Source organism: Chanos chanos, chromosome 8 (genome assembly GCF_902362185.1).
Source record: "Chanos chanos chromosome 8, fChaCha1.1, whole genome shotgun sequence".
Taxonomy (NCBI): domain Eukaryota; kingdom Metazoa; phylum Chordata; class Actinopteri; order Gonorynchiformes; family Chanidae; genus Chanos; species Chanos chanos.
Window position 1 is genome coordinate 8,951,993 of NC_044502.1, and position 26,419 is coordinate 8,978,411.

The 26,419-nt window shown below is 39.9% G+C and overlaps 2 protein-coding genes across 2 annotated transcripts; both read left to right on the forward strand.

Annotated features, from left to right (window-relative positions):
* The first annotated feature begins 1,302 nt into the window (after positions 1-1,302).
* ldlrb (low density lipoprotein receptor b) lies at positions 1,303-14,794 on the forward strand. Its single transcript, XM_030782558.1, has 18 exons — positions 1,303-1,552; positions 5,710-5,835; positions 6,008-6,130; positions 6,362-6,739; positions 7,129-7,251; positions 7,451-7,573; positions 7,779-7,898; positions 8,092-8,220; positions 8,453-8,624; positions 8,955-9,182; positions 9,490-9,608; positions 9,745-9,884; positions 10,396-10,537; positions 10,678-10,830; positions 11,094-11,300; positions 11,474-11,548; positions 11,761-11,924; positions 12,294-14,794. The coding sequence occupies exons 1-18, from the start codon at positions 1,471-1,473 to the stop codon at positions 12,327-12,329; spliced, it is 2,640 nt and encodes an 879-aa protein (XP_030638418.1). The 5' UTR covers positions 1,303-1,470; the 3' UTR covers positions 12,330-14,794.
* A 5,669-nt stretch (positions 14,795-20,463) lies between these two features.
* Positions 20,464-25,973, forward strand: ap1m2 (adaptor related protein complex 1 subunit mu 2). The gene is made up of 12 exons (XM_030782569.1): positions 20,464-20,653; positions 21,631-21,787; positions 22,247-22,314; positions 22,737-22,867; positions 23,026-23,173; positions 23,456-23,582; positions 23,833-23,975; positions 24,308-24,379; positions 24,626-24,784; positions 24,982-25,107; positions 25,267-25,342; positions 25,486-25,973. The coding sequence occupies exons 1-12, from the start codon at positions 20,612-20,614 to the stop codon at positions 25,506-25,508; spliced, it is 1,272 nt and encodes a 423-aa protein (XP_030638429.1). The 5' UTR covers positions 20,464-20,611; the 3' UTR covers positions 25,509-25,973.
* Positions 25,974-26,419: the final 446 nt, after the last annotated feature.

A 26,419-nucleotide genomic window follows, 5' to 3' on the forward strand; every position in this document is an offset into this window, starting at 1 on the left:
CTGGAGCATGATTCACACGAAACCTTGATTCAAGGATGTCAGTTTCACACTCTCTTCATTCAGCATTCAGAACAACAGCAAAAAGTTTCTGTAGATTGTTTTGGCTAAGTGCTCTTTTCTGTTTTTGCTAGGTGAGGTATGACACCTAAATACATATTTTATGGCACAGTTGCTTCATAATATGTATTTAGTATCTTCTTATGCATAAATAAAAGTAAGACAATGAAAGTTCTCATTCATTAATTTCTGATTGATTGCCTTGATTGCTTTTCGCAACTAGTTGATGTATTTGTATGTGCTGACATATATTTAGTGCACCAACTCTATTCACCAAATCCTGAATTTGTTTATTACTGTTCTGTAAATGACTGCATTTAGACACATGAATGCAACAGCCAATAATTCTCCACAGAAACATCCGGCCACAAAGCTGTGAAGCAAAACTGGTCAAGTGGGGGCAGGGAAAGCTGTTCCCTTGAGACTGATATTTTGATGGGATACTGGAAGCTTCCGTGTCTGCAGTAGGCACTGGTCTCTACCCTCTCCTAAGCTGAGCATGAATGTTGATAGAATTCCAGTCTGTACTTTAAATTCTACAGTTAAAACGTCGCTGTCTTATCACATAGAAAATTACAACATTACTATAAAGTCACTATGGAAGAAAATTTGTGTGGTTGGTTCTCTCAGTGCGGTAGTGACGTACATGTCTCACAAAGACAGCAAGGGGGATACACATCACATTTTTTATATTAACAGAGCATGCGTATGTGTTCCTTCACTCATTCTCCTCTCTTCACCTCCTCTCCTTTCTCTCTCCTCCTGTGTGCAGCTGTCAAGCAGGCAAATGAAAGTTGCTACTGTCTGTACAGCGGAGGATGTCAGAAATGTATCTTTAAATGGTGGCAGGCTATGCAGCAGCACAGTTTTATCATACAACTTCTTTTTGATCCAAGACCATGTATTTAATGTTTAACGTTGTATTTAAAATAGGTTAATACAACTGCCATGACAGTTTATCTCTCACACACTCCCTCTCATCACATTCACACTGACACTTCTTTTTCCTCTTTATACCACACATTCATTCTCTTATCTTTGCGCATATTTTGCACAGGGAAGGGACCGAGAGAAAAGGGTAATAATTTAGACAGCGATAAGAGTATTAACAATATGTCTTGTTACGAAAGTACCGCCCCACGGTGATGATGCAGAACATTTCAAATATCACACCACTCTGAAAACCCCGCCCAGCTGTGGACCACATAGAAATGGTCTGATATACCTCCAGGAAATTGAATTTGAGCCTGCCATAGCTTCCCGACGCTTGTGGTCCTTCCCAGACCCCTAATAATAAAAGACGTTATTGGCGTCCACGTTTACATTCGCATCTAAACGCCTGAGCTGAAGTGGCAGAGAGTGAGCGTGCCTTCATCACAGCACTTGAACAGTCGTAGAAACCTGAGAGGAGAGATGCTACTGTCTGAACAGACGAGAAAAGTTCTGTCGATTTCCTGCTGTTTGATATGTTTACTTCTCTTTCTTGCCGAAACACGTAAGTAATACGATCTCTTTTTGCTATAAAATATAAAACATATCCTTTATCTGTGCTTTAAAATATATCCTGGGTGAGCTATTGGTTAAATTAAATTGCCTAAAAAACTCAGGTTAAGCAAACTGATGAAATTCAAGCGTTACAAAAGCTGAAAAAAACCCCCCAAACGAACAAACAAAATCCCAAACAAACTATGTTGCAGTTGCATTTTATATGCTTCACTTTGCGCTCATCTTTATCTGTTAATATCATTGGCTCGAACGGTCACCTTCTTATACTGGATAATTTGTGTACAGTAGGCTATGTCATAACATCCTTACTTAACTCTTAATCTGAGGGTGATCCCAGGGTTTGCTTGCTGAATGTATCATGTCCTGATCTGAACTCGCACACTGAGGGGGCATCATTTTTAGGGTATCCCGTCAGTACTTGCTTGCCTCTCATCCTTATGAAATGACAAAGTAGTACATCGATTGAAGAGTTAAAATGTTTTCGGACAAGCTCGAAACATAAATTATCAGTGACATCGGCGGAAAATTATTTTGTGATAACATGTTTCTTCCCATACGAATGGGTTAGAATCCTGCCGGGTTTTCCGTGGACAGCATGTGTGACGCGCCGGTGGTGTGAGCGCGCGTTGAACTATCGAATTAGAGATGAACACGAGCCAGTGGGAGTGATACACAATGAGGAGTAAAAAAACCGGCTTGGATGTCATGGGTGCGGTTACCAAGCAAGCAAATGAAAGTTGTCTTAGCCTGCAGACTGGACGTCGTCTGACAAAGCGTATTTCTATAGAAACATACAACATACACCATGTACATATGCAGTAACGGACAATTAGCTGGTGATACTATTTTGTCGTTAGGGTTGTTGATCTATATCTGTACGCTGAAATGAAATAACCTTTTATGAATTTAAAATAGTCTAATTTTGTACTCATGGACATAATGTGATTTCCATTACACATTGAATTAGATCACATGCTAAGTCCCCACACACACATTTCTCAAATCATTTTCACTTTATTTAATAACATGAAACAAAACCCTACATACAACGCAACTTGTTCTTAGAATTAGGTGGAAAAAGGGTTTTCACTGTGTTCCCTGAGGCCCTGAGTACAGTGTATCTTCTTGAACATCAGGTTCTGTAGCATAAGGAGAGTATCTGAAGATGAATCAATGAGACTAAACTCAGTCAACATTTTACTGTCTCTGACACGTGTAGTACACAAGTGAACACAGAAGCCAGCCCTGCAAGGAGGGTTTAGATCATTGCACGTGTCCCCTGGTTGTAAATTAACCCATGGTGAGACCAAGGCCTGAACTTTACGCAGTTTTGTGTATATAAACACCCACCTCGTGTCAAGCCATAAAAGGCAGAAACAAAATGGTTCTTTGCTGTGGAAGTACTTATATGTTTCTGAGTGATGGCTGTGTACGTTGAATAAGGTTCAACTTATATTAGTCTTCACAAGCACCAGTAGAATTACTTTTGCCAGCTTCTCTACAGTAGTATTTTGACTGTAAATTCAGTCACGCAGGTTTGTGTGTTACTCTCCGAAAAGTACCCTCTTTGAAGTAAGAACTGAAAAGGACGGTAGGAACAGCGGACCAGTGACAAAGTTGGCCCTGGTTCCTCCAGTAAAGAATGGAGTAAAGTTCCTGAGTTCCTGTAAAAAATAAATAGATAAATAAATAAATAGAAAAGGTAGAAAAGGCTCTTTAGACATATATGAGCAACAAGAGTATTTTTGGCAAACAGCCCAGGACAAGCACCAAGGTGACACTGTGCAAGACCACATCCTATCAAACCAACTATCTGCTGACATCTTTCACAGGTAGTGAAGCTATAATAAGAATGCCTCAGTGTATGTGTGAAAGGAAGAGTGTAGAGAAGGTGGAGCAAAGGTCTCAGCTTGCATTTGATGTGGTCGTCTAGGACTCTGCATCAGCTAATTTTTTGCAGGTCTGTGTGTGTGTGGGTGGCTTTAGGGGGATGAAGCTTAAAGTAAAAAAAAAAACTGCAGTCTGGTGACTCCATTGCATTCCAGGGCAGCTGCCAGCATTCTGCCTGACTGTATCGGGTCACGGAAAATGTTTCTGTTAGCTTTAAACAAGTAGCATTAGGTAGCTTAATCGTTCAACTTACCAAACACCAGTTCTGAATAATTTAATGCAATGACTCCATGTGCTGCACTACATATGTACACACACACACACACACACACACACCTGCTCCCTCCCACTAACAAGTGATATTAAAGTAATAATTAAGCACAACTAAGATCCCAACTGTGATAATACTAAGTTAATGAACTTACTGGCCTGCAGAATTTTTCATAAGAGAGATTTCACTCTCTGTAGGAAACCAAACCGTTCTGCATTTTATTAATTTAGAAATATATGACAATGTGTGTGTGTGTGTGTGTGTGTGTGTATGTGTGTGTGTGTGTGTGTTCACCATTCATGAGTAAACCATTTAGAAAGATTGAATTTGGTTAGGTCTTGAGCGAAAGCAGTTTTGACCGAGTGAAGCAACTGGACAATCTCTGTCTTTGAGGCACTCATTCCCTGACAGCTTTCCGTATTTACCACAGACTGCTGGGGGGTCAGGTTTAAGTTAGAGGGTCGACAAACGCTGGAACTTGACCCACTTTTAGGTCAAGCAAGTGAGATGAATGGGGACGGTGGTCTATAGAAGTGGGGGCACGAGTACACCAAAGGGACAACTTCTGCTTTAACGGATCATTTAACCAGCCAGAAAAGGAGAAAGTGAGACTGCCCCATAATTCAGCTTGACTTTCCACAAGCAGCTGGTAGTTGCAGGAAACCAGTGGCTTAACGATGTGTTGTTGGCAGCTTTCCAGTAGTACGCACAGGCTCTGTTTATACTGAGGAGCAGTTTACTGTGGACAGCAGGAGCTAAATAAGGAGAATGAGGTTGCATATAACTTATGCTATAAGTTGAGTAAGTTATTGGTGCACAGTTTTTACAAAACACAGCATGTGTTCCATGATAAATTTTGTTTTACTTCAGAGAGTAACTGGGAGCATAGACCGGTTTTATGCTGTACCAGTATTGTTTACATTACAGACAGCTTGCTGCATTACGTGGCTGTAAGGGTTTTTTTTTTTTTCACGTTGCTATGGTGTCACTGTACATCAGATCGGGCTTTCTAAGTTTCTGTTGCACTTACTTTAAGGGTTCCCACCTCCATCAGTGTCTCTGTAGTAATTCTGGAATCCAGAGTTTTGTCCTAAACCAATGAGCAACAAGTGGTCTGATTAGAAAACTCCGCCTACCCATTGTCTTAAAGAGACAGGAGTCACATATGTCGTCATGTTGGGATAGGTTGCTTGACAGGACAGGGGAATTTTACAACAAAAGAGAGGAAGCATGGACTAGGTGACCTTTGCTTTTGTCAACACTCAGTTCTCTCTTACTCTCTCTCTCTCTCTCTCTCTCTCTCTCTCTCTGCGTCTCTTACTCTCTCTCTCAGTGTGGTTTCATTGTTGTTGTTGCCACAAGTTTAATTTACGCGTAAAAAGCTCTTAAAACTTTCTTTTTAATGTTGTTTTTACTGTTTTTAAACTGTGTATGTTCTCACATCCTTGGCTTTAATCAGTCGCTACACTAAAGAGGGATGGAAATACAACCGACTGGGCTTGTTCTAGTAAAATATAAATAGAGAAACAAACAACAGAATCTGTATAAGTGATTTATCTGTTTAGACAATATTGATGGGATTTGGGATAACCACTTGGAGACAAGCAATTGTCAGTAGTAGTGATGTTGAATATAAACGTCTCACAACAGTTTCCCTCCGCCCACAACCTTTTCCTCCACCTGTACGTTTGCTAGTGTCCTTTTGCTGGGACTGAAGCATTTTGCGGAATGTAAAGATTTACATATTTCTCAAGCCTGCTGACAGGTTGTTACAAACGTCCTCATTGTTGCATCCGGTTTTAGTTTGAAACACTTCAACAATGCACCTTCTGGGCAGCCTGAATTTTAACAGAGTGTCTACTGAGTAATCTGACTTAGGGAAGTGTCCCCAAGGGTTTTTTTTTGTTGTTGTTGTTGTTGTTTGCCCGACTGGATTTCCCACCGTTTTTTTTTTTTCCAACCTGGCCCTCTCCTCTGACTTCCAGGTGCGGCCTCCACGTGTGGGGCGAGGCAGTTTAGATGTGGAAACGGGAAATGCATCACGACAAGATGGGTGTGTGATGACGCCGACGACTGCGGCGACGGGACCGACGAGTTGCCCGCTACCTGCCGTGAGTCACGTTCTTAACTTGACTCTCACGTACCGTTCTCATTGTTGCCATATGTCATTTTATGTAAGATAAATGAAAAAAAAAAAAAAACAGATCTGTGATGTAAATGTGGGTGCACTGAACTGTTGAACATGGACCTTGTGTCATTGCTGTCACTTTTTTTTGTGTGCAGAGGCAAAGACATGTTTGCCAACAGAGTTCAGCTGCGGTGGACGTCTGAGTCAGTGTGTGCCAGCCGGCTGGCGCTGCGACGGCAAAGATGACTGTGAGAACGGAGCCGACGAGCAGGGCTGTGGTAATGACATCACCAACGTTTATTACGATTACGAAATCGATGAGCGGTACAGTGTTTAGCAATGTTTTAAACTTTTGTTGCTGTATATTAACTAGTCTAGGGAAGACAAATGTCCAATAAAGAGACAAAAACAGTTCAGACATTTATTGCACTGTGTTTGGTGAGCCTTTTTTTTTTCGGCTGATCAAAAATGGGATCGCTAACTCGACGCCTGCTTGCTTCTTCTTTTAGTGGCAAAGGAGTGCGCGAGCGATGAATTTCGCTGCGGTAACGGCAACTGTGTGTCCAAGACCTTCGTATGTGATACTGACGATGACTGTGGAGATGGTAGTGACGAAGCTTCCTGCCCGAAGCCCACCTGTACCAGTGGCTCCTTCCAGTGCAATAACTCTGTGTGCGTTCCCCGCCTGTGGGCGTGCGATGGAGACCAAGATTGCGCCGATGGCTCGGACGAGTGGCCGGAGAACTGCGGGACCCAGGCTCCCCCGCCCAAGGCCATGCCCTGCCACGCCCAGGAGTTCCACTGCGGGAGTGGAGAGTGTATCCATAGCGGCTGGAGGTGCGATAGAGAGTCTGACTGCGTGGATCACTCTGACGAAGCCAACTGCAGTACGTATTTTAAGAGGCAACATCGCTTACTCCGAGACTTAATCTGAGATTTAGAGCCCCGTTGCGCATAACATTTGTTCTCTTGTCTTGCATTAACACAACTGAATTGGAATACAAAGTTTTCATATTTTGGGTGTTAGTACTGGATTAGAACAAAATTGACTTGTTAAGTAAGTTCTGGTGTCATTCGGTTCTAAAGGAAAAGGGGAAACTGATATCTGTTCTTTAGTGCTTTTTTTGGAATAATGTGCAGTGGTGCTGCAGTTTAAAAGTTCATTTGTCTCCCAAAGCTAATATTACACCAGTGGATACATGGCTTGCCACTCGTATGAATTGTGACCCATCTAAAATCATCCCATTTTTTTGGTCTTCTTTCTGTGCCTGTGTAGGTTTCGCCACGTGCAGACCAGATGAATTCCAGTGTAACGATGGTATCTGTATCCCAGGCGCACGTCAGTGTGACCACGAATATGACTGCAGGGACCAGAGCGATGAGATGGGCTGTACCACTGGTGAGCTCAGATCATACACACAGTATACACAACGCAATACACAGACGCCACATCGGCAACCGAAACCACACTGAACTACACTGCAAATAAAACTTTGAGTGCCAGTATTAAATCTTTGAATCGAAATAGTTCTCCATTCAATACTATTTTGGTGATACATTTATTCATGTAAAGATTTTTTTTCAAATCTGCTTTACAGAGAATAAGTGCGAGGGTCCAGGCAAGTTCCAGTGCCAGAGCGGAGAGTGCATCAGCTTCGACAATGTCTGTGACAGGAGGCGGGACTGCAGGGACTGGTCTGACGAACCCATCAAAGAATGTGGTAAGTGAAGCCCGTGCTTCCCATCCCCCTCACAGCGGAAAAGAGCCGGTGGGATTGTGGGGAAATATGAAGAGTCTTTCCAAGTCAGTGGTTGAGAAAAGGGTGATGACTCATTTTGGGGGGGATTTTGAGTAGCGGGAATATAGAGGCGAAGAACTGTAATATCATCTCGTCTTTTTTTTTTTTTTTTTCTTCCTGTCTTTAGGTACAAACGAGTGTCTCGTCAATAACGGAGGATGCTCTCACGGATGTAACGATTTGAAGATAGGCTACAAGTGCCTTTGCCCGGCGGGTTACCGCCTGGTGGACAACAAACGCTGTGAAGGTAACAACGACCGCGTGCTTTCTGAACGTCAGTCAAATTTCAATTCGTTTGCTTTTGAAAGTTGCTACGCAAAGCTGCCCCTCAACATATCTTTATTCACGTGCATGTGATTTGTTATAGTGACGGAGAGCGCTAAAGTGACGTTAAAGTGTCATTTTAACCCTTGATGTCTATTTGTCTCACACACACACAGATATTGACGAGTGTGCAGACCCCGATACCTGCAGTCAGATCTGTATAAACCTGGTGGGCGGCTACAAGTGTGACTGTGAGGAGGGATACCAACTGGATCCCAAGACCAAAGAGTGCAAAGCTATATCAGGTATTTTGAGGTTTTAGCATGTAATGTATTCACTGATGAGGATGAAGGTGTGAGGACTGTAAGCCGTGCATGATTGTAAAACATGCACTCTAATTACTGTAATTATATAATATAGAATATTAGCATTGTGTGCTAAAAGAATAAATGCTATATGTAATCTGTTGAATCTAAGGTAAGCAATGCATGTTTTCAAACACTGAGCAAGTTTCTTTATTTCTTGCGGGTTGCACAGGTGCAATTCCATATCTGTTCTTCACCAATCGCCATGAGGTGAGAAAGATGACGCTAGACAAGAGGGAGTACACACACCTCATCCCTCGTCTGAAAAACGTGGTAGCCCTGGATATGGACATGCCCAGCAAGAAGATCTTCTGGTCTGACCTCAGCCAGAAAAAGATCTACAGGTGAGAGAGACGTCAAGGATCAAATCGTCTTCAGACCAACCTTTCCCACTCATAACTGAAAATACACGGTTTAGACTGATTTATTGAAATGAAAAAAAAGTCCAATCATGTAAAGAAAAACAAGTACAAGCACTTACACCAAAAATGATATATGGTAGGTTGGTGTTTTTTTTTTTTTAGATATTTAGAGTATAATCAGCAATATGTACATATTGTTAACTCCAGCAATGAGTGTATATGATTCTGAGTGTATGTATGCATTATAAATACAAGTAAAAGTCAGATATAAACCATTGACTGAAGTGGTTGTCTGTTTGTCTTTGGCTACAGTGCTCTTGTGGACACAGCGGGAAACTCCTCCCTCCACAGCACAGTGATTGGCACACAACTTGCAGCACCTGAAGGGCTCGCTGTTGACTGGGTCCATGGCAACATCTATTGGACTGACAGTCTTTATCAGACCATCTCCGTGGCGACCACAGATGGAACCAAGAGGAAGACCATCATTAAACAGGGCTTGCAGAAACCACGCAGCATTGTCGTGGACCCTGAGCACAAGTAAGCCTCAGCGTTCTTTGATAGCATTTATGGAAAAGGACAGCATAAATTCATCATCAGATATAATAAATATTATTATCATTAACATAATAAAATATACAGAATCCTTAATGATGCCACATGAGTCAGTCAAATGGTGTAGGTAGGTTTTAGCCTTTATGTGTGTTTGTGTGTGTGTGTGTGTGTGTGTGTGTGTTAATGACAGTGGCAAAGTATATGTCAAACACTGCTGGTTAAAGTCTAAAGAAATGGAAACAGGGCTTAGGGAGCAAGAACTTCACAGTTTCTGTGTTTGGTTCCCTCTTAGCTTCATGTATTGGACTGACTGGGGCAACGTCGCTAAGATTGAAAAGAGTGGCCTTAACGGAGCAGGTCGCCAAGCCCTGGTCTCCGACAATATTCTCTGGCCCAACGGCATTACACTCGGTGAGCAGACACCATTCAATTCAAGAAACCAAGAGTCATTTCCAAAGCGTTACGGTTTTCCGACTGGAGTTAAAGCTGCTGAAATCCATCCCAGTGATTCTCTATAACAGTCTCTGCTTATTTCTTTGCTGTTAAGATATGGTGAGTCAGAGGCTGTACTGGGTAGACTCTAAGCTGCACACTCTTTCAAGTATCCACGTGGATGGCAGAGACAGACACACCCTGATTGTCAGCGAGCACATGTTGGCTCACCCCCTCTCCCTGACTGTGTTTGAGGTAAGTGTATTCACTGTGACAAAAAAAACCCCCAGACTTTTAAAAGTTTCATCCTAACCCATGAACGCTGATACAACGTCCATACTCCGTAGTCTAGCTCTAACCATAGTTATTTGGAGAGAAATGACCAGACCAGCCTTGGATTATGTGGTTAAAATGTGAGGAACCTTCAAGACTTAGCTGATCCCCTTCAGTTGCTTAGAAACCTGGTTGGAAAAGCCTCCCTGACTGTGAAAGCTTTAGATGGATTGGAAGCGTTAAACTCTTACATGCTTCCCTGGATAATGAGTTTAATATACTACTACACAGTATATTAAAACAATCACAGCTATGTCCATGGCAAAAAGGAATTAACTAAATTCTAGCCATGCTGCTAAAACTAATGCTTGGAAAACCTAACTGTGTATTTTTCTCTGATTTATACAATGAAGGAATATGATTGCGCACATACCTAGTTAAGTTTTATGTTTTGATTTTCTTTGCCAAATTTTCTCTGTTTTGTGTTTAACAGGAGAAAGTCTTCTGGACAGATGTCTCTACCCATGCTATTCTGAGCGCTAACCGTCTGACAGGAAATGACATCACCAAACTGGCAGACGGCCTCACCTCCCCAGAGGACATTCTGTTATACCATAATCTCAAACAGCCAGCTGGTAAGAGATCTATGATGAATCTCAAATTTAAAATTCAACACACTAAAAAAATCTCCTCGTAATGTTTAGAGAAAAGCTTTCGTTTGCTCGCTTGTACACTGTTTGGCTTGAAATAATGACTGTCATTTCATTTCTTTTAGGGAAGAACTGGTGCCAAGAGAACAATTTTGTAAATGGAGGATGTGAGTTCCTCTGTCTTCCTGCACCTTACATCAATGAACACTCACCCAAATATACCTGTGCCTGTCCTGACCACCTGACTCTTGGGCCAGACATGAGGTCGTGTGTCCCAGGTAGGCATGTCTCCCAGTCATCATCCACTGAATGTTTCTCTACATTCACATGCTCAAAGGAAACAGCTCTGTTTCCCCTTTACACATAATAATCATACATAGTATGATGGATAAACTGAAAATACCCAGTCGGTTTCATCATTCTCGCCTGTTGTTCACAAATGAAGAGTTGCACATTTGACGTCATCAAAGAGAACTGTTTTAGAGCACTCGTTTTTTTTTCCCCCAATTAACAATTTTTCTCTTTCTCTCTCATTGAACAGCTTCAGAAATAGCCGAGCATTCTAAAACTACACGCAGACCACCTAAGGTCACGTCCAAGCCTGCACGGAGGCAGCCTGCTACCTCCACCACCACCTCCACCACCACTACAACTCTTGCCAGAACTACACCCCTCGGCGTTCCAGTTGACCAGGACAAAAACAAAACTGATCAAAACGCTACTAAGTTGAGGGTCTCCTCTCAAGGAGGTAAGAATATCATAATGTAGTTGTCGTAAAGCAACAACACCCATTTTAAACAGGTTTTAAGTTTTCTACATCACAAATATAAATTCAGTGTGTTATCTATGCCACAGTGTTGGCTCAGTGAATGACAGTTGGTTCAGTAAGTGACAGTTGGTTTTATCTATGTCCCATTCTAGGTTCCAGTGATGGATATGTGGCTGTGGCCAGCACCCCCCAGCACCCAACTGCCTTGTACATTGTTCTACCAATTGGTCAGTATCTATGGTTAACTGAAAGTTTCTTATGCAGGATCTGCATGGATATTTTAACAGTTTATCAAGTTTACGAAGAGTATTAATATTAAAATGTAGTCAGCAGACCGTGAACAGTCTTGAATAACTTTTGGATTAAACTCCACTTTCTTGAACTCGCTCTAAGCGATACATTTTTTTTTTTAATTGTGAATTTGACAACCCTTTTTCAGTCATTATATGCTTGGCTGCTTTTGGCGCCGTGTTGCTACGGAGACACTGGCGGATGAAGAACACCAACACTATCCATTTTGACAACCCTGTGTACCAGAAGACTACAGAGGATGAACTGCACATCTGCAGGAGCCACAGCCAGGATGGCTACACATACCCCTCAGTAAGTCATTCTGTACATGGAGAGAGTGCTCTCCCTAAATCAGCTTTGATCTAAAAAAATAAAAGGCTCTGTTGAGTAGTTTAATGTAGTTTGATACACAGAATTTAAGAATCCCGAATCCAGAAAACTTAGCAGTCATGGCTCATTTCATTTTAAAACAGAGAAATGATGTTGTTGATGAGAAGTTAAGCATTGGTTCTTTTTGAGCAGTTACAGTTCAAAATACGTCTGCTTGCAAGAAAATACCTCTAGTCTTTCTAAGTGACTGAAGCTTTTTTTTTTTTTGATGTCTTCACAATCGTGACCTTGTATGCTAATGATATACGTTAAACCTGTAAAGTAAGTGATTGTCTTATCTTTTCCCATCAGCGTCAGATGGTAAGCTTAGAGGAAGACATGGCATGATGTTTCTCAGGCCAAACCCAAAGAAGTTTGTTCGAAATGAAGACCGAAGACAAATAACAGGACTTGTTTTTTTTTCTGAAATGCTGCTCAGATTTTTTTTTTTTTTGTTAATTTCTCTCGATGGCTTTTGATCTCACCTCGTCACTGAGTCAACGTCCATCCTGAAACTAAAGGATTGTTCCAGAAAGGAATCATAAAAAAGAAGGAGTGAATAACATGACAATCATGAAGAGCAAAAATGAGGAACTTTTTTTTTGCCTACATCTTGAGTTGGGGGGGGGGGGATCAACAGCTTCTGAAGAATTCCGTGATGCTTTAGTCCATGGACTTCCTGTGGAATGAAGGTTAAATGGTTAACGGCTGGAGCACCGTCTCTTTGCACAGTACTCAGTGGCAGTAGAACTATGAGTGCATGAGCAGTCGAATTAGGGCAAAGGTTTTAGATCTACTTAAAGAAAAAAAAATTCCTCTTAATATGAATGACCTCAACAACCCTGTAAGACAGCTTAAAATTCAGAGGGTTACATATTTTATGGTAGCTTTTATTTTTTTTAATGCATACACATATATGTACATATACTATTATTATATTATATTTACAAGTATACTTAGTTTGTTTGCCTTTGATATGAAAGTGTGACATATAACAAAATTTCCCTCTGAGCTTTCCTTGCACTATGTGAAAATTTACTTTAAAATGACTTAACTGATTCTGACACGTCCATTTTTAGATAGGCAGTTAATTTTAAAGTGTAATGACATAGAATGACATGAAAGGGGTTTTTCTATGTTCATTGGAGTTTGGTACATTATGTTCAGTTCTATAGTAGCTTCTAAAACCGCTCTAATACTTCGTCAGCTGACAGGGCAGTAAGTAATGCACAAACTCTTTATGCCACCAAAAAAAAAACCAGAGCTCAGCACTACACGAATTTCCCAAAGGGATACTAGAATACAGCATAGCAGCACTATTCAGAAAGAAGCAGCCCTGGCACCTCTGAATGTTTTTCACGTTAGTGTTTGCACCTCTAGCATATGATATTTTCCAGTCAGGGGTAAATGAAGAAAAGAGGCCTTATGTCCACCGCAATATTGCGTATCATGTTGTATTTGCACATATCTGTGCGTGCATACCCAATGATACACTAAGTCAGATGTAAGTTGTTTCTCTGTGTCAGCTCTGTAAGCTGTATGTTATAGCTTTCTGTGATGGCCTTACGATCTTTGGGGAGAGGACTATTTCATTAAATAATAATGTATTTCGTGCCTTCCTTCAGGGTCAATTTCCCATGTTCGTTCTACGTGTTCTTTTAAGGGCAATTTCATTCTGGAGGCTAATGTTCCTTTTTTTTGTGTGTCTAGAAGTATCTTTATGTGACAAAAGTACCAACACCAAACCTCATTTGATAACTTATCTGAATTTCCGTTCAATGACAGAGATGAATGACAAATGTTAGGATGATGAGCGTGAGCATTTGATAATGTGACTCTGCTTTGTCGCAAAGCTACAGTGACATTGCTCATGTTGGCTAGCTGAGGATAGATGTTGCTTTTTTATTCACCAAAAATGTCTATCAATGCAAAAATCTCTTCATTTTGTTTTGTAAGTAGTTTGGCTTGGATGGAAAATGAAGGCCGTCAGACGATAATGATAGTTGTGAAATTGCTGTACAATATCAGTGCAGTAACCTGACAATATGAATGAACATAGTTGTGGAATGTGTAAAATGTGTAAATATTTTCTTTGTAAATATCCTCCATTATATTGAGTGGTTATTGTTCCTCTTGAGTTTGTACAGTTCAAACAAGGCTATTCATTTATTTATTACAAAATATCTATGTAAATATATGATTTTTTTTCTCATTTTTTTTTTTTTAGTCTCTTCTCTGTAAAATGTATAATGTTAAACTTGTCTAATGTTAATGCCCAAATATTCAGTCATGTCAAAACGATCCAAAAATGTTATTGCACTGTTCAGTAAATATGAGCCATTGTACATCCGAAGTACTGTACACCTGTGTTAAAAACATCCAAGGACATTTTGGAAGGTGATGGTTACGCTTACTTATGCTTGTTGGATCGCGTTCACACTTTTGAACAAATGGGTCAAAGGTAGCAGTTCGAAAGCTGAGCTTTGAGTTGACACAGACTGTGGTTGTCCTTAAACGTTACAGTGCTTTGTTGATTTTACAGAAAAAGCAAACGTTTGCAGCAGGTCTTATTTTGAAATTCGTCTGTGATAGTGATGAATGGGCATAACGTAAAAAGCCCATCAAATCGCATTGACCTTAACCTCAGGTTAGCCCAAGCCTCTGAGTTGTGAAGAGTAAGTAATGAAGTGTAACTTCTGCCTGTTACAAATTGTTCTGCTTCATATTGGTTTAACATGGGAAGTCAGCATCCGATGTATGTTCAGATCTGTTTGTCTTGGCTGAATAAACTTGAAGTAAATATTGAACATTCATTGAAACAGTTCTTTTTATTGAGTGAGATGTTTTAGATATGAGGTATTTTACCGCTCAAGGAGGAAATAAATAAGTTTATTTTTTAACGATTGACGATTAACAGTGGCTATATCTTTTTTTTTTTTATCTAGAGATTATTAACTGTTTGGCAGCTGCACCTCAGGTTTCAGCTGGTTTTTTTAGACTGAAGCTGAGATGTTTCCACATGTATGATAGTCTTAAAATGTGAAATGAAACACGCTCTGGGCTGAGCCGGCTCGAGCAGCAAAGATTTCATCTCTTTTGGGGGATTTTTTTCTGACGTGCAAATTCCACTCAAACTGAACAGGAACGATTATTTACCAGATCCAAGGACTGGGTGAGTGACGTGGCCTGGAGTATTCACATTGGTACTACCTGAAAGTTAAACATTGAACAATTTGTCAAGTTAAGAGCGTGAGAACTGAGCCACACTGAGGGCTATGCAACTATCTCTGACGGCACAAGTCAAAGACAGTCCCACTGAGGGATATGACACCATCTCCAACACCCCATTCCAAACTCTACATGACCTTGTGGCATTGTTCAGCTGGATCGTCCCTGCGCTGCCGAGTTCTGATGTTTTGCTTGTATTCATGCTGACAAATGACACAGGAGATTGCTCAGTGGTTTATTTGAGGCTGTTGCTGATTCCTTCATCTGGCTTCTATTCAGTTTAAAAGGAAATGATACCAGTGAGATTAGCAGTTAGTTGAGATTAATACGCTAGTCCTTTCCAGTTTTTTTTTTAATCTAAAATTTCACTTGTTCCTTTCTGTCGATGTGTTGCGATGCATTGATGCCTTGTGATCTTTGTGTAGTAAAACACAATCATCAGTGTTAATGAAAGCTCTTTTAGTTTGGCCTGGTGCTCACTGCCGGACAGCTAATGCGGCTCATAAACAGAGAAAGCAGAAAAAAGGCAGGGGCAGTTCTGCTTACTCTACGCCTTCTGTCCAGACCGTGTGCCAAAGGAACGCTCCCAGTCAACTGTGGTGATGGACAGATATCATTTTCCTTTCATCTCCTTTCCTCTAATTCATTATACATCTCACAGCTCAGCCTTGTATGCTAGCAGTGAAACAAGGACTGTTAGCATTCTCGGCATGGTAATAAAGCAGGTATGAATCATGGCAGGTGAACTGAGACATACTGAGACTTCCTAGCATAATTCTCCAGGGACTCACTGTACCATTACAACTTATCTTCAAAGATAGCTGGAATGTTATCAGATTGGAGCCAATGACGATTTACCAGTTTAATTAGAGAGTTTCAGACAATAAGATTTAAGCAGTACATTTTAGATTTTCTAAATGTCTTCGGGGAAGAACTATCTGCGAATTTGAGAGTCCAAGGACTGTGATTCAAATATGTTTCCATGGTAGCACAATACTACACCACAGTAAAGCGTAAACTCAGTATACTCTCTTTATCTTACATTGTACTAGCATTTGAAAGCAATTTGGTGAAAAAAAATATTGTGTATTTTATGTCTGCAATCTTTCTTCTTTCACTTTTGTTGTCTGTAGACAAACTGAAACCTTTTTTTTTTCAGCTCACACCTGTATCAACAGTTCTGTTCACAGACATCAGCATTTAAAGGACAGAATCAGCACTAAGATGGATAGTGGCCGCGTCTTGTGACCTGAGAGATCAGCATTTGAATCTCAAGTGAGACGCTTGATGTATGCCCTAAGGCACAAAAAGCACTGTTTTTGTCATTTTTACCACTGCCCCGTTATTTGAATATTGAAATTCTGTTGTCTCTTATTGGCTGGTTTCACGACGAAGGGCGGTGTTCCGAGCTCACACCACTCTCATGTCTATGAGTAGGAGGAGTGATGTATCCAATAACAGAACAATGAGTAAACAAGGATACATTTGCCGTGAACAGAGGTGTCATGTCACTGCACAAGTTGGTTCAGTAATGAGTAACAAAACTGGGCTTGACTGGAAATGTGACCTGCCGAGCAAGTGATTCATTGAAGTGATACAGAAAGAGATATAACAGTAAGGGGACATATTTTATTTTCCCGAGATTTTCAGAGAGCAGTAAGAAAGTTTGCCTGTGCTCGACCTTTCTTTCAACTCTCAATGCCACAAATGCACTTGATAATCCTTCTCGAAGGAACAGCATCCGCCCTTGACAAAAACTTGACTGCACTCTTTTGTTGATTCAGTCCTTGTCAGATTTGTTTATTTGTCAGTACCTACCTGAGAAGTGTCAACTGCGATCTTTCATCTTGGATCTTTTTTCAGCTCTGCGAGAGAGTGGGGTGCACTGAATAAATAAATAAAGACTTGTTAAATTAGCAACTGCAAATACATTTTCAGGAAGCCGTTGGTTACAGGAAATTCAGGAAACAGCTTTATATCAACACTTTCCCAGAAAAGATGTCATTACTTCCCCAGAAAAAAATTGCAAAACATTTTTTATTCTAAAAAAAAAAAAAAAAGGTTTTGAAACCAAAACTAAATAATGAATGAAAAATTAGATTGCAAATGTAGTAAGACAAGAACAATTATACGCACTACATATGAAGATATGACTATAATTAGATGTATTACTCTGTACAAGAAAAGAGACATACCGACAGTTTTTGAAACATTAAACAGAACACATGCCAAAGTGTTTTTGCTATAACCTTGTGCTGCTTCTAAATGCATGTAGTTTTCCACTGGTGTGAGGTTTGAAACCGCAATTATTCACAATCCATCTCAGGCGCTTGAGCCAGAACAAACTGGGCCAAAATGGCAACAGGAAAAAAAAAAACAAAAATCTGATGACACCTATTCCATATTATTCTTTATCTTGACATTCAAAGTGGACATGTTTCCCTATGCGTTTATTACACAACTCCCATGTTTAAAAAGGTTAACCTAACCTGATTGGATGACATATTGCCAAAGTTTCAGATAGAGCACAAGTAGATACTGTACATAAATGAAATGCCTTTGGCCAAGGATACAGACCTGTTCGCTTCCTCATACTATGCCGAGATCACGACTGTGATTTTTAAAGTACACTCGACCGTGATAAGGGAGCAGAAGAAGAAAAACTATACGGAATGTGGTCAATGTAAATAGAACCATTTCTCCTATCTGAGGGATCTGACCCACATATGAATTCTTACGTTTCTGTTTAAGTGACAAAGCCGTACAGGAAATCTGGGTTCAATGTATTTCCTTTTATTTCAAATCCAGGCCAACAAGTAACTGTGCCTTGAGAGGATTTTACAGCTTGGTGATGGTCACAGGAGCCTTTTGAAATAAATGATTTATAGAACTTCATGTTAAATTTAGTTAAACAGCACACGAGTAACACAAAGCTTTTGGTTATGACTTAATTATTTATTGTGAGGGCAAGGCACATTAGCGGTACCATGGTCTTTGTTATTGGTGGTCTGAAGCGAAGAAGGTTCACTGACAACCTATTGCGTCTTACTCCGTTAAGAAAATGAACTGCTTCACTATCTTCAAACAAAATCATTTGTTTTCTTCACTTATGTTGGTTTTTTTCTGATTTTCTGAATGATTTTAATAACTTATATATCAAAATAACACAGAATGTAGTATGTATCATATATGGGGCAGTCTGACCAATTCTTGTGAGAGGAAAGTTATTGCTTTGATCCAGTTAGCAGGCCAAGTTATTACACCAAACGTTAATTTTTTAAGATACTAAGATATCACTCAATCAATAACCAATCAGCATGGCTTTTGCTATAATCACACACTCAATCACACACACACACACATGCACACACACACGACCAGAGATCTCACTCTATTTATCAATGCAAACAATTTACTCTCCTTTAATGACTGCTCAGGTTTTATTGAGTCACCTGATATTATCACATTCACAAAAGATGTTGCTGAATGCAAGAATTAACGTTCTTGGTATATTTAAAAAATCAAGAAATAAAGTTATTTATATAAAGACCACCTCTGTCATTTCTTTCTTGCATGGTTGGGTCACAGTCTTACTGAAGTATCTTTTTTGGTCATCTTTGTTTGAGATGTCAAACACAGATAAGCAATGAATAGATAGGATTGCTATGAATAGACACGATATGAAACTATGAACAGAATGATAACCATATGTAATGAATGGGCTACATGTCGGTACAATAAGCAGAGCAGTCCTAGTTCAGCTGTTTACTATATCCTGGCTTCTGAAGTAGTGTGTGCATTTCTTTAGGTCATTACCATCTGATACCAGCTCATAAATGAATCATCAGATGCAAACCAGACCTGTCTTCCCCGAAAAAAACGAGAAGCTGGTTCTCGGGCTCTAGTCCCCCTTCCATAGGTCCAGCACCTCAGATATAAGTTATCTGCGGCCTAATCCCTTCAGAGCGCAATATGAGCAAACTGACTTAAAGAAAGGTGAAAATATGGAAGGGAGGCCCACAGGAGGGTAATACTATGCGTGTATAAGGAGGATTATGAGTTAAGTAGGAAAAGCACATGACAAAGTCAGTGAAACAGCACTGCCCTTACTTTGTATGGACTCAGAAACCTTGCAAAGATAAGGAGACTGCTCAGGGTCACGGTTAATATGTCAGGTTAGGCATGATACTGTTTTATAAGAGAACACGTGAACGCGTACATTTCTTTTACATGGTGGTTAAGATCAAGTTCAGAATCATAACTGGATTGTCTGTGTCCCATCCAGATCCTTTACAATAAGACAAATAGAATAAATCAAGTTGCTTACTCCAACTTGTATGTTTAAAGAAAAACACATCTTCAGACAATTTGAACAAATCCTGAAAAGTAGCATTAACTTTTCCCTGAGGGCTTTTTAAAACAAACTCTGCAAGATCTCAGGTGCTAACAATTAATTCACGGTTTTCTTTGTAACTTATTGATATTGTTTGCACTGATTAAAATGACCATCTCTTAGGCACTGATAAATACACTACCACCCAACATTAGTGGTGCTTGGAAACATGTTATTTCTGAAAGTCCGTTAATTAAAATCAGTAGTAGCACAGTGCCTCCGTGTGGACATTTTGAGCGGAAATTCTCAACTCGAGTCCTGGGGGCCCACTGTCCTGCACATCTTTGTTTTAACTCTTCATTATCATAGTTAATTGACCTTATCAAGGGCTTGATGAGTACTTGATCTCTGGAATCAGGTGTGTCGGCCCTGAGATAAAACAAAGACATGCAGGACAAAGGGCCCCCAGGATTGGAGTTGAGAATCACTGACTTTGAGGAAAGCAGTGTCTGCCCCAGGCCTAAAAATTGTTGTTAAGGCCCTGGCATCAATTCTCTTTCTATTTCTCTCTCTCTCTCTCTCTCTCTGCTAAATTCATCTTATGGAAGGCTAATAAGTCCATTTTGGAAGCTCTTTTGATTATTTGCAAGGTCTTGAGAATAGATACCAAACACCTTACAATCTTACAAACGTAATGTTGACTTGGGAACACATGAGTTTCAAAGTTTTGCTCTAGCACACTCTGTAATTATTTAAATATACATTTGTAAATTTACTTATGTAAATCATTTAATATAAATTTGCCGGGCTTAGCCGGATGTATCAGCGCCGCGTGCGCTACAGTCCGTGTCACAGGTAAGTTCTCTGTTAATGTTTTACCTGGCGTCGGATGACGTCGATACGCAACTGCGGAGGAAGGAACCAAAGGGATCCATGATTAGTGTTATCTTCCGCTAAATAAAGGAATGTTTATGACTTCACTTTTAGTTTTATTTTGTTATTAAAGATAATACTACAAAAAAGTCGGACCTTCGTTGTTGCTTTTTTTTCCTGAGAAAAAGCATTCAGTATGTCTGCGTCTGCTGTGTTCGTACTGGACCTGAAAGGCAAGGTAAGGTAACCTCGTCAGTTGACTAGATGGAGGAAACTGATAACCTTCTGAATTAGCTCAAACTATTTTTAACTTTTTACCTGTTCCTAATTGTTCAGTTTCGCCTGAGATCATCCCTTGGGTTATGAATGTATGTAACGAACGCAATGGAGTTGAGCGTTAACGTGACAAAGCGCGAGTAATGGTCTGACGATGATCCCTATGGTAATGAAACCATCCAGCTAACTGGCAGTTGCTATGTTTCCTTGAGGAAGTTCCCTTCATAGGTGTTAAACATGGCACTTGTTCTTCATCCAGTTGAAATTACTGCATGGATTACTTCAAAAGCTATTTACATTTTTTAAAAAGTAGAGCAAACGTCCTTTAAAATTTGCCTCACCGGTAATTGTAGATTACTTTTGTATACATAACAGCTTTGTCTGTAGTGAGACCAGTTTACTGTAGTCCAGAATAATGACCGAGGTAATGTGAAACACTGTTCTTTCACAATGGAGAGAATAAGAGAAGAAAGGAAAGGGAGGAGTGTATGATTTCCAAATGACCCAAGAATAGACACACAGTGTTACAGTTTGCGAAAGAAGCTTATACAACATATACTTTTGCTTCCTCAATTTTCCTAAGAATTTTGCAGGCTTTACACACTTTGCAATTAAGCAAGTTCTTAATTTACCAATCTGAGATTAAGTATTGTGTGAGGTTTGAAATGGCCCTTGTTCTTGTTATTATTGTTGTTGTTCTTGCTGTTTTTTGTTCTTACTAACAGTCCCCCAAGGGCCTTACTATAAGTTGTCCCTGAGGGAGTGTTTTCTTTCACATAAGTCTTTCTTTATGCAAACATGACTTCTTGCATGCTAATTATAACTAAATGTTAAAAAGCAAACAGATCATGTCTGCAGGAGAGGCCAGGTCTTTTACCTGTTAAACCTGTGCTCATCCTAAACTCAGACACCCCTGTCTTCTCTCCGTCTGTCCATCAGGTGCTGATATGTCGCAACTACAAGGGGGATGTGGACATGTCAGAGATTGACCATTTCTTCCCTCTCCTCATGCAACAGGAAGAGGAGGGGCTTATCAGTCCCGTAATATCTCACGGCAGCGTCCACTTCCTGTGGATAAAACATAGCAATTTGTATTGTATCTTTTCCCAGTGGCCTTTTGGGATTAAGAAAGGTTTTTTTTCCCCCTCTTACAATGTCTGTCTTCTCTAATTAATATGAAAAATTATAAGCACCAGGCCAAGAGTCAAAAATAAATAGACAAGAACTGAACATAGACAAATTATGGAGTCAAGGTCTGGATAGAGACCAATTATGACCAAATAAGGCAAGATGGTCAATGTTTTAAACAACTCGGGTATCAAAGAAATAGTAAACATGCCATGTTGTAGAGTATAAGTTTACTTGAGATGTTCCATAGACTGGGGCTGTGTTTGAGAGAGCTGCACTTACCACCCAAGACAAAACTCTGTTTACACTAATGCTGATAAATTGTTTCTCCACCAAAGCAGTAACAGTTACAAATGAATTAGAGATGAAAGAGAGAATACAAAGAATTACAGAAATATGTGTAGACCTTAACATGACTTTCTCACAGTGGTGGCCACCACCAACAAGAACTCCAATGCCTCTCTGGTTTATGCCTTCTTGTACAAGCTTGTTGAGGTGAGTGCATAGAGATTTTGTTAGATCAGTACACTCAGTAGGATATGCTTTTGCCATTGGGACTAAATTACATGGATTCATTTGTTTTAAGGAATTCTGACCTAAAATTGTTCTGGGTGCAAAACGCTAACTGATGTTACTCATTGACTACTCGATTCAGTGTCGTTTAGTTAAAAAGCTTACCAAACTATTGTTGCGGAAGTTAGCTTTTAACTCTAAAAGTGCAGTTAAATTTGAAAACGTTTCTTTCAGGTATTTTGGATGATGGGTAATATTTGTAGTTGTATTTAACATCTTTAGAATTTGTGTCTGTGGGGATAAGGCATAATGTTTGAATAGTGTACTAACATATGGTAGCCAAAAGTTTGTTGCTTTGTGTTAGTGTTTGCTGAATATAACCATGTGTAATGTTTGCCTCTCAGGTATTCACAGAGTACTTTAAAGAGCTCGAAGAAGAAAGCATTCAGGATAACTTTGTGGTGGTATATGAGTTGCTGGATGAGCTGATGGATTTTGGTTTCCCTCAGACAACTGACAGTAAAATCCTACAGGAGTGAGACTCAAATAATCTTTTTTTCCCCCCCCTCACTCTTTTCATTCCTGCCCTTTCACACCTGTTTCCATAAGAGAGAGTTGTTTTTAGACACATAACACTAAAAATCTTAGACGCTAAAGCTGTCTTTGATGACGGTCTCTTTGGTCATATTTTAGATACATCACTCAAGAAGGCAACAAACTAGAGGTCGCTAAGTCCAAGGTACCCACAACAGTCACAAATGCTGTATCCTGGAGGTCAGAGGGTATCAAATATAAGAAGAATGAGGTCTTTATAGATGTCATTGAGTCCATTAATGTGCTGGTAAGCAACACTGACCTTTGGAGTAGGGCAACTAATCGTCAAATCAAACTGCTTTGTTATTGTTGCAGATCACTAACCAGTTCTTGACTTAAGTCCTTGTATTGAAACTCTCGTTCTTGTTTTTCACTTACATAATGTTTGAAAATGATAACACTACTCCCAAACTGATACATTTCTGTAGTTATCAGTTCAGCCTGAATTTGTACTCATGATAACCAGATGGCCAGTTAAACAGAGTTTTATCTATGAAAATGTTTTGGGTTTTTCCCCCCTGGGTGACAGGTGAATGCAAACGGCAGCGTGATGAGCAGCGATATTGTTGGCAGTATCAAACTGAAGACAATGCTGTCTGGGATGCCTGAGCTGAGACTGGGTCTTAATGACCGCGTGCTTTTTGCCCTCACCGGCCGTAAGCATCAGCTCTCACTAACAGAACACATGTCTGCAGTGGTCCGCCATGTGCTGCATATAGCATTACAGTCACTGTTAATCACATGACGTCATATAATTTTTCAGTGTTTCCTTTTTGCCTTTGAGTGAACATAATTTAAATGGGAAATATTTGGACTTTTTTTTTTGTTGTTTTTTTTTTAATGACAGTACGCATGTGTTAGTTTAAAGGTGCATATCTGAGAATATGTTCCTTCCCGTGCAAACAGGAGACAAAGGGAAGACGGTGACAATGGAAGACGTGAAGTTCCACCAGTGTGTGCGTCTCTCTCGTTTTGAGAGCGACCGCACAATCTCCTTCATCCCTCCCGATGGAGAATCTGAGTTGATGTCGTACCGCATCAACACTCACGTGAGACATCCCTGTTCCTCATTTGTTCCCCACCCTGTTGATCATCCAATTAAATTTAGTCTTTCTGCTAAATGGTACATAGGGGAGGTACGTTAAGAAAGTATGTTGAACGTGGAAGAGTTAACAATTACAATGTGAGGTAGTTCAGTTATAGCCTGTTGCTATTCCTTACATGGCCTAAGGTAGAGGCCTATTCAAAAAAAGAAATCATATGATCAGTGGAATGGGTTCTATGAATAATGTTTAAGGTAGTTAAAATATTTTGATTTTGATTTCTGTATTTTTGATAGCGATTTGCTTACTGCATTGTCAACCTACTCATATTTTCACAGGTAAAGCCCTTGATCTGGATTGAATCTGTCATTGAGAAGTTCTCTCACAGTCGTGTTGAAATCATGGTAAAAGTAAGTTGGTCTGTTTTGTCATAACAGTAACACTCATTTGTCATAATTTACACAACAAGGGTAATGGCTGTATATTTGTAGCATTTTCAGCATTATTAACAACTATTGTTACATTTTCAGCATTATTAACAACTAATATTAAAAGCAGTTTTGCCAAAATCTTCAAAAAAATAGGTAATCAGCATATTTGTATGTTTATTAACTCCTTCCTTCCTTCCCTCCTTCCTGTCTTTCTTTCCATCACAGGCTAAAGGGCAGTTCAAAAAGCAATCAGTGGCAAACAATGTAGAGGTACGAGTGCCTGTACCCAGTGACGCTGACTCCCCCAAATTCAAAACCAGCACAGGACATGCCAAGTACGTCCCAGAAAAAAACTTGGTCGTGTGGACAATCAAATCGTTCCCTGTAAGTCCTGAAAGCTCTCGATTACACACAACAAACCTTCCTCTCCAGCGTCCCATAATAACCACCCAGGGGTATATTAAAGAACATTGTGTTGATAAATATTTCTCTTACCACAAATCACATCAACACACGATGCTCTTGCCTTGTGTTTTCAGTATTGCCAAACCAAACTGTGAACTCTCTCTTAATCGCGTTAGGGGGGGAAGGAATTTCTGATGCGAGCCCATTTTGGGCTCCCCAGTGTGGAGAATGATGAGATGGAGGGAAAACCACCCATCACGGTCAAATTTGAAATCCCCTACTTCACAGTGTCAGGGATTCAGGTGTGTCAGCGTGTGTTTGATATTTGAGACTGAAAACCATTTCACATTTTTCCATTTTGGATTTCTTGAATATTCTTCTTTTATCAGGCTTTTTCATGAAAACGATATTATTTGGCCAAATATCTGCTGAGATAATCCAGACGTCTCTTATTTTATTAGGTGCGGTACATGAAGATTATTGAGAAGAGTGGCTACCAGGCCTTGCCTTGGGTCCGATACATCACACAGAGTGGAGGTGATGCCACATTTTGTACATGTTTACGTAGAATTTACAGAGGAACATCATTTGCACAGACAAAGAGCGTTGCCTTATTATAATATTCAAATGGTTTTTTGAAGGTGTTTGTTTTACCTTTTGTCATTTTTTCCCCCACACAGATTACCAACTGAGGACAAACTAAAAGTCTGGTCGTGCGTTCAATTACTTATTTTGAAACCTGCTCAAAGTTGTGTGCACAGATGAATTAACTGATCAAGTGAAATGCTGCTGTTGAATTGCATAAATTCTAGATAGAAAGATATATGCATACATGGACAGATACAGGTATTTGACCTTTATTGATATGCTGTGTCTTTAACAAAATAGAAACAATTCCCTTGCTCAGATGCTTCTTTTATAATGTTTTAAGTATTTTTCACTAAATTAATGGACAAAATGTTTTCAGATCGTGTTTAATCTAAATAAATGGAAAACCAAAAGCTTTTCTGATTACAACTGAATTTTTATGGATGTTAGTGACATCCTTTTTTTTCCTGGTTTACATGAAAAAAATGTATGTTTCTGGACTTCTGTATACACATTAGGCTACATGATATCTGTGATCACAGCTTCGTTGCCTACATGTCAATTCAATAAACAACCAAGTAACCCGCCTTTTTTCACAGACCTTTACGTTTTACAACTCGAAGAGAGAAACATGAATGAACTCAATAGCATACAAATAACGTTCTCAAATCGCCCGCCTTCTTGTTTCAGTTCTCTCATTGGCCAGAAGTTGAGTTACCACGGTGATACTGTAGCAACCGTAAAAGAACTCCACCCTTTTTACTCAATGTGGTATGACATAGCTCTTTTAGTGGACTATGATTGGTTGATGTATTGTCATCGACGTTTGTTCAGAAAGCAAAGAATCCATCACTGAATTGATCCTCAGCGCGCAAATTAAAGGTACTGCCGCCAACAAAACGCAGTTAATTTTATGCGTTGTGATTTGTTTCAAAGACGTGTTTACCAAAACAAAGAGACAGAAGAAAAGAAATCAATTCTAACGGTCAGAATACTGTTAAAGACAGCCAGAGGACGAGGCAAGGT

Bases quoted from the DNA above. Each gene is read 5' to 3' on its own strand.
- ap1m2 (XM_030782569.1), top strand. From the start codon at position 20,612: ATGTCTGCGTCTGCTGTGTTCGTACTGGACCTGAAAGGCAAG. The intron at 23,583-23,832 runs GTAAGCATCAGC...CCGTGCAAACAG, and splicing joins GCTTTTTGCCCTCACCGGCC to GAGACAAAGGGAAGACGGTG. The intron at 24,380-24,625 runs GTAAGTTGGTCT...TTTCCATCACAG, and splicing joins GTGTTGAAATCATGGTAAAA to GCTAAAGGGCAGTTCAAAAA.
- ldlrb (XM_030782558.1), top strand. From the start codon at position 1,471: ATGCTACTGTCTGAACAGACGAGAAAAGTTCTGTCGATTTCCTGCTGT. The intron at 8,625-8,954 runs GTGAGAGAGACG...CTTTGGCTACAG, and splicing joins AGCCAGAAAAAGATCTACAG to TGCTCTTGTGGACACAGCGG. The intron at 9,885-10,395 runs GTAAGTGTATTC...TGTGTTTAACAG, and splicing joins TCTCCCTGACTGTGTTTGAG to GAGAAAGTCTTCTGGACAGA.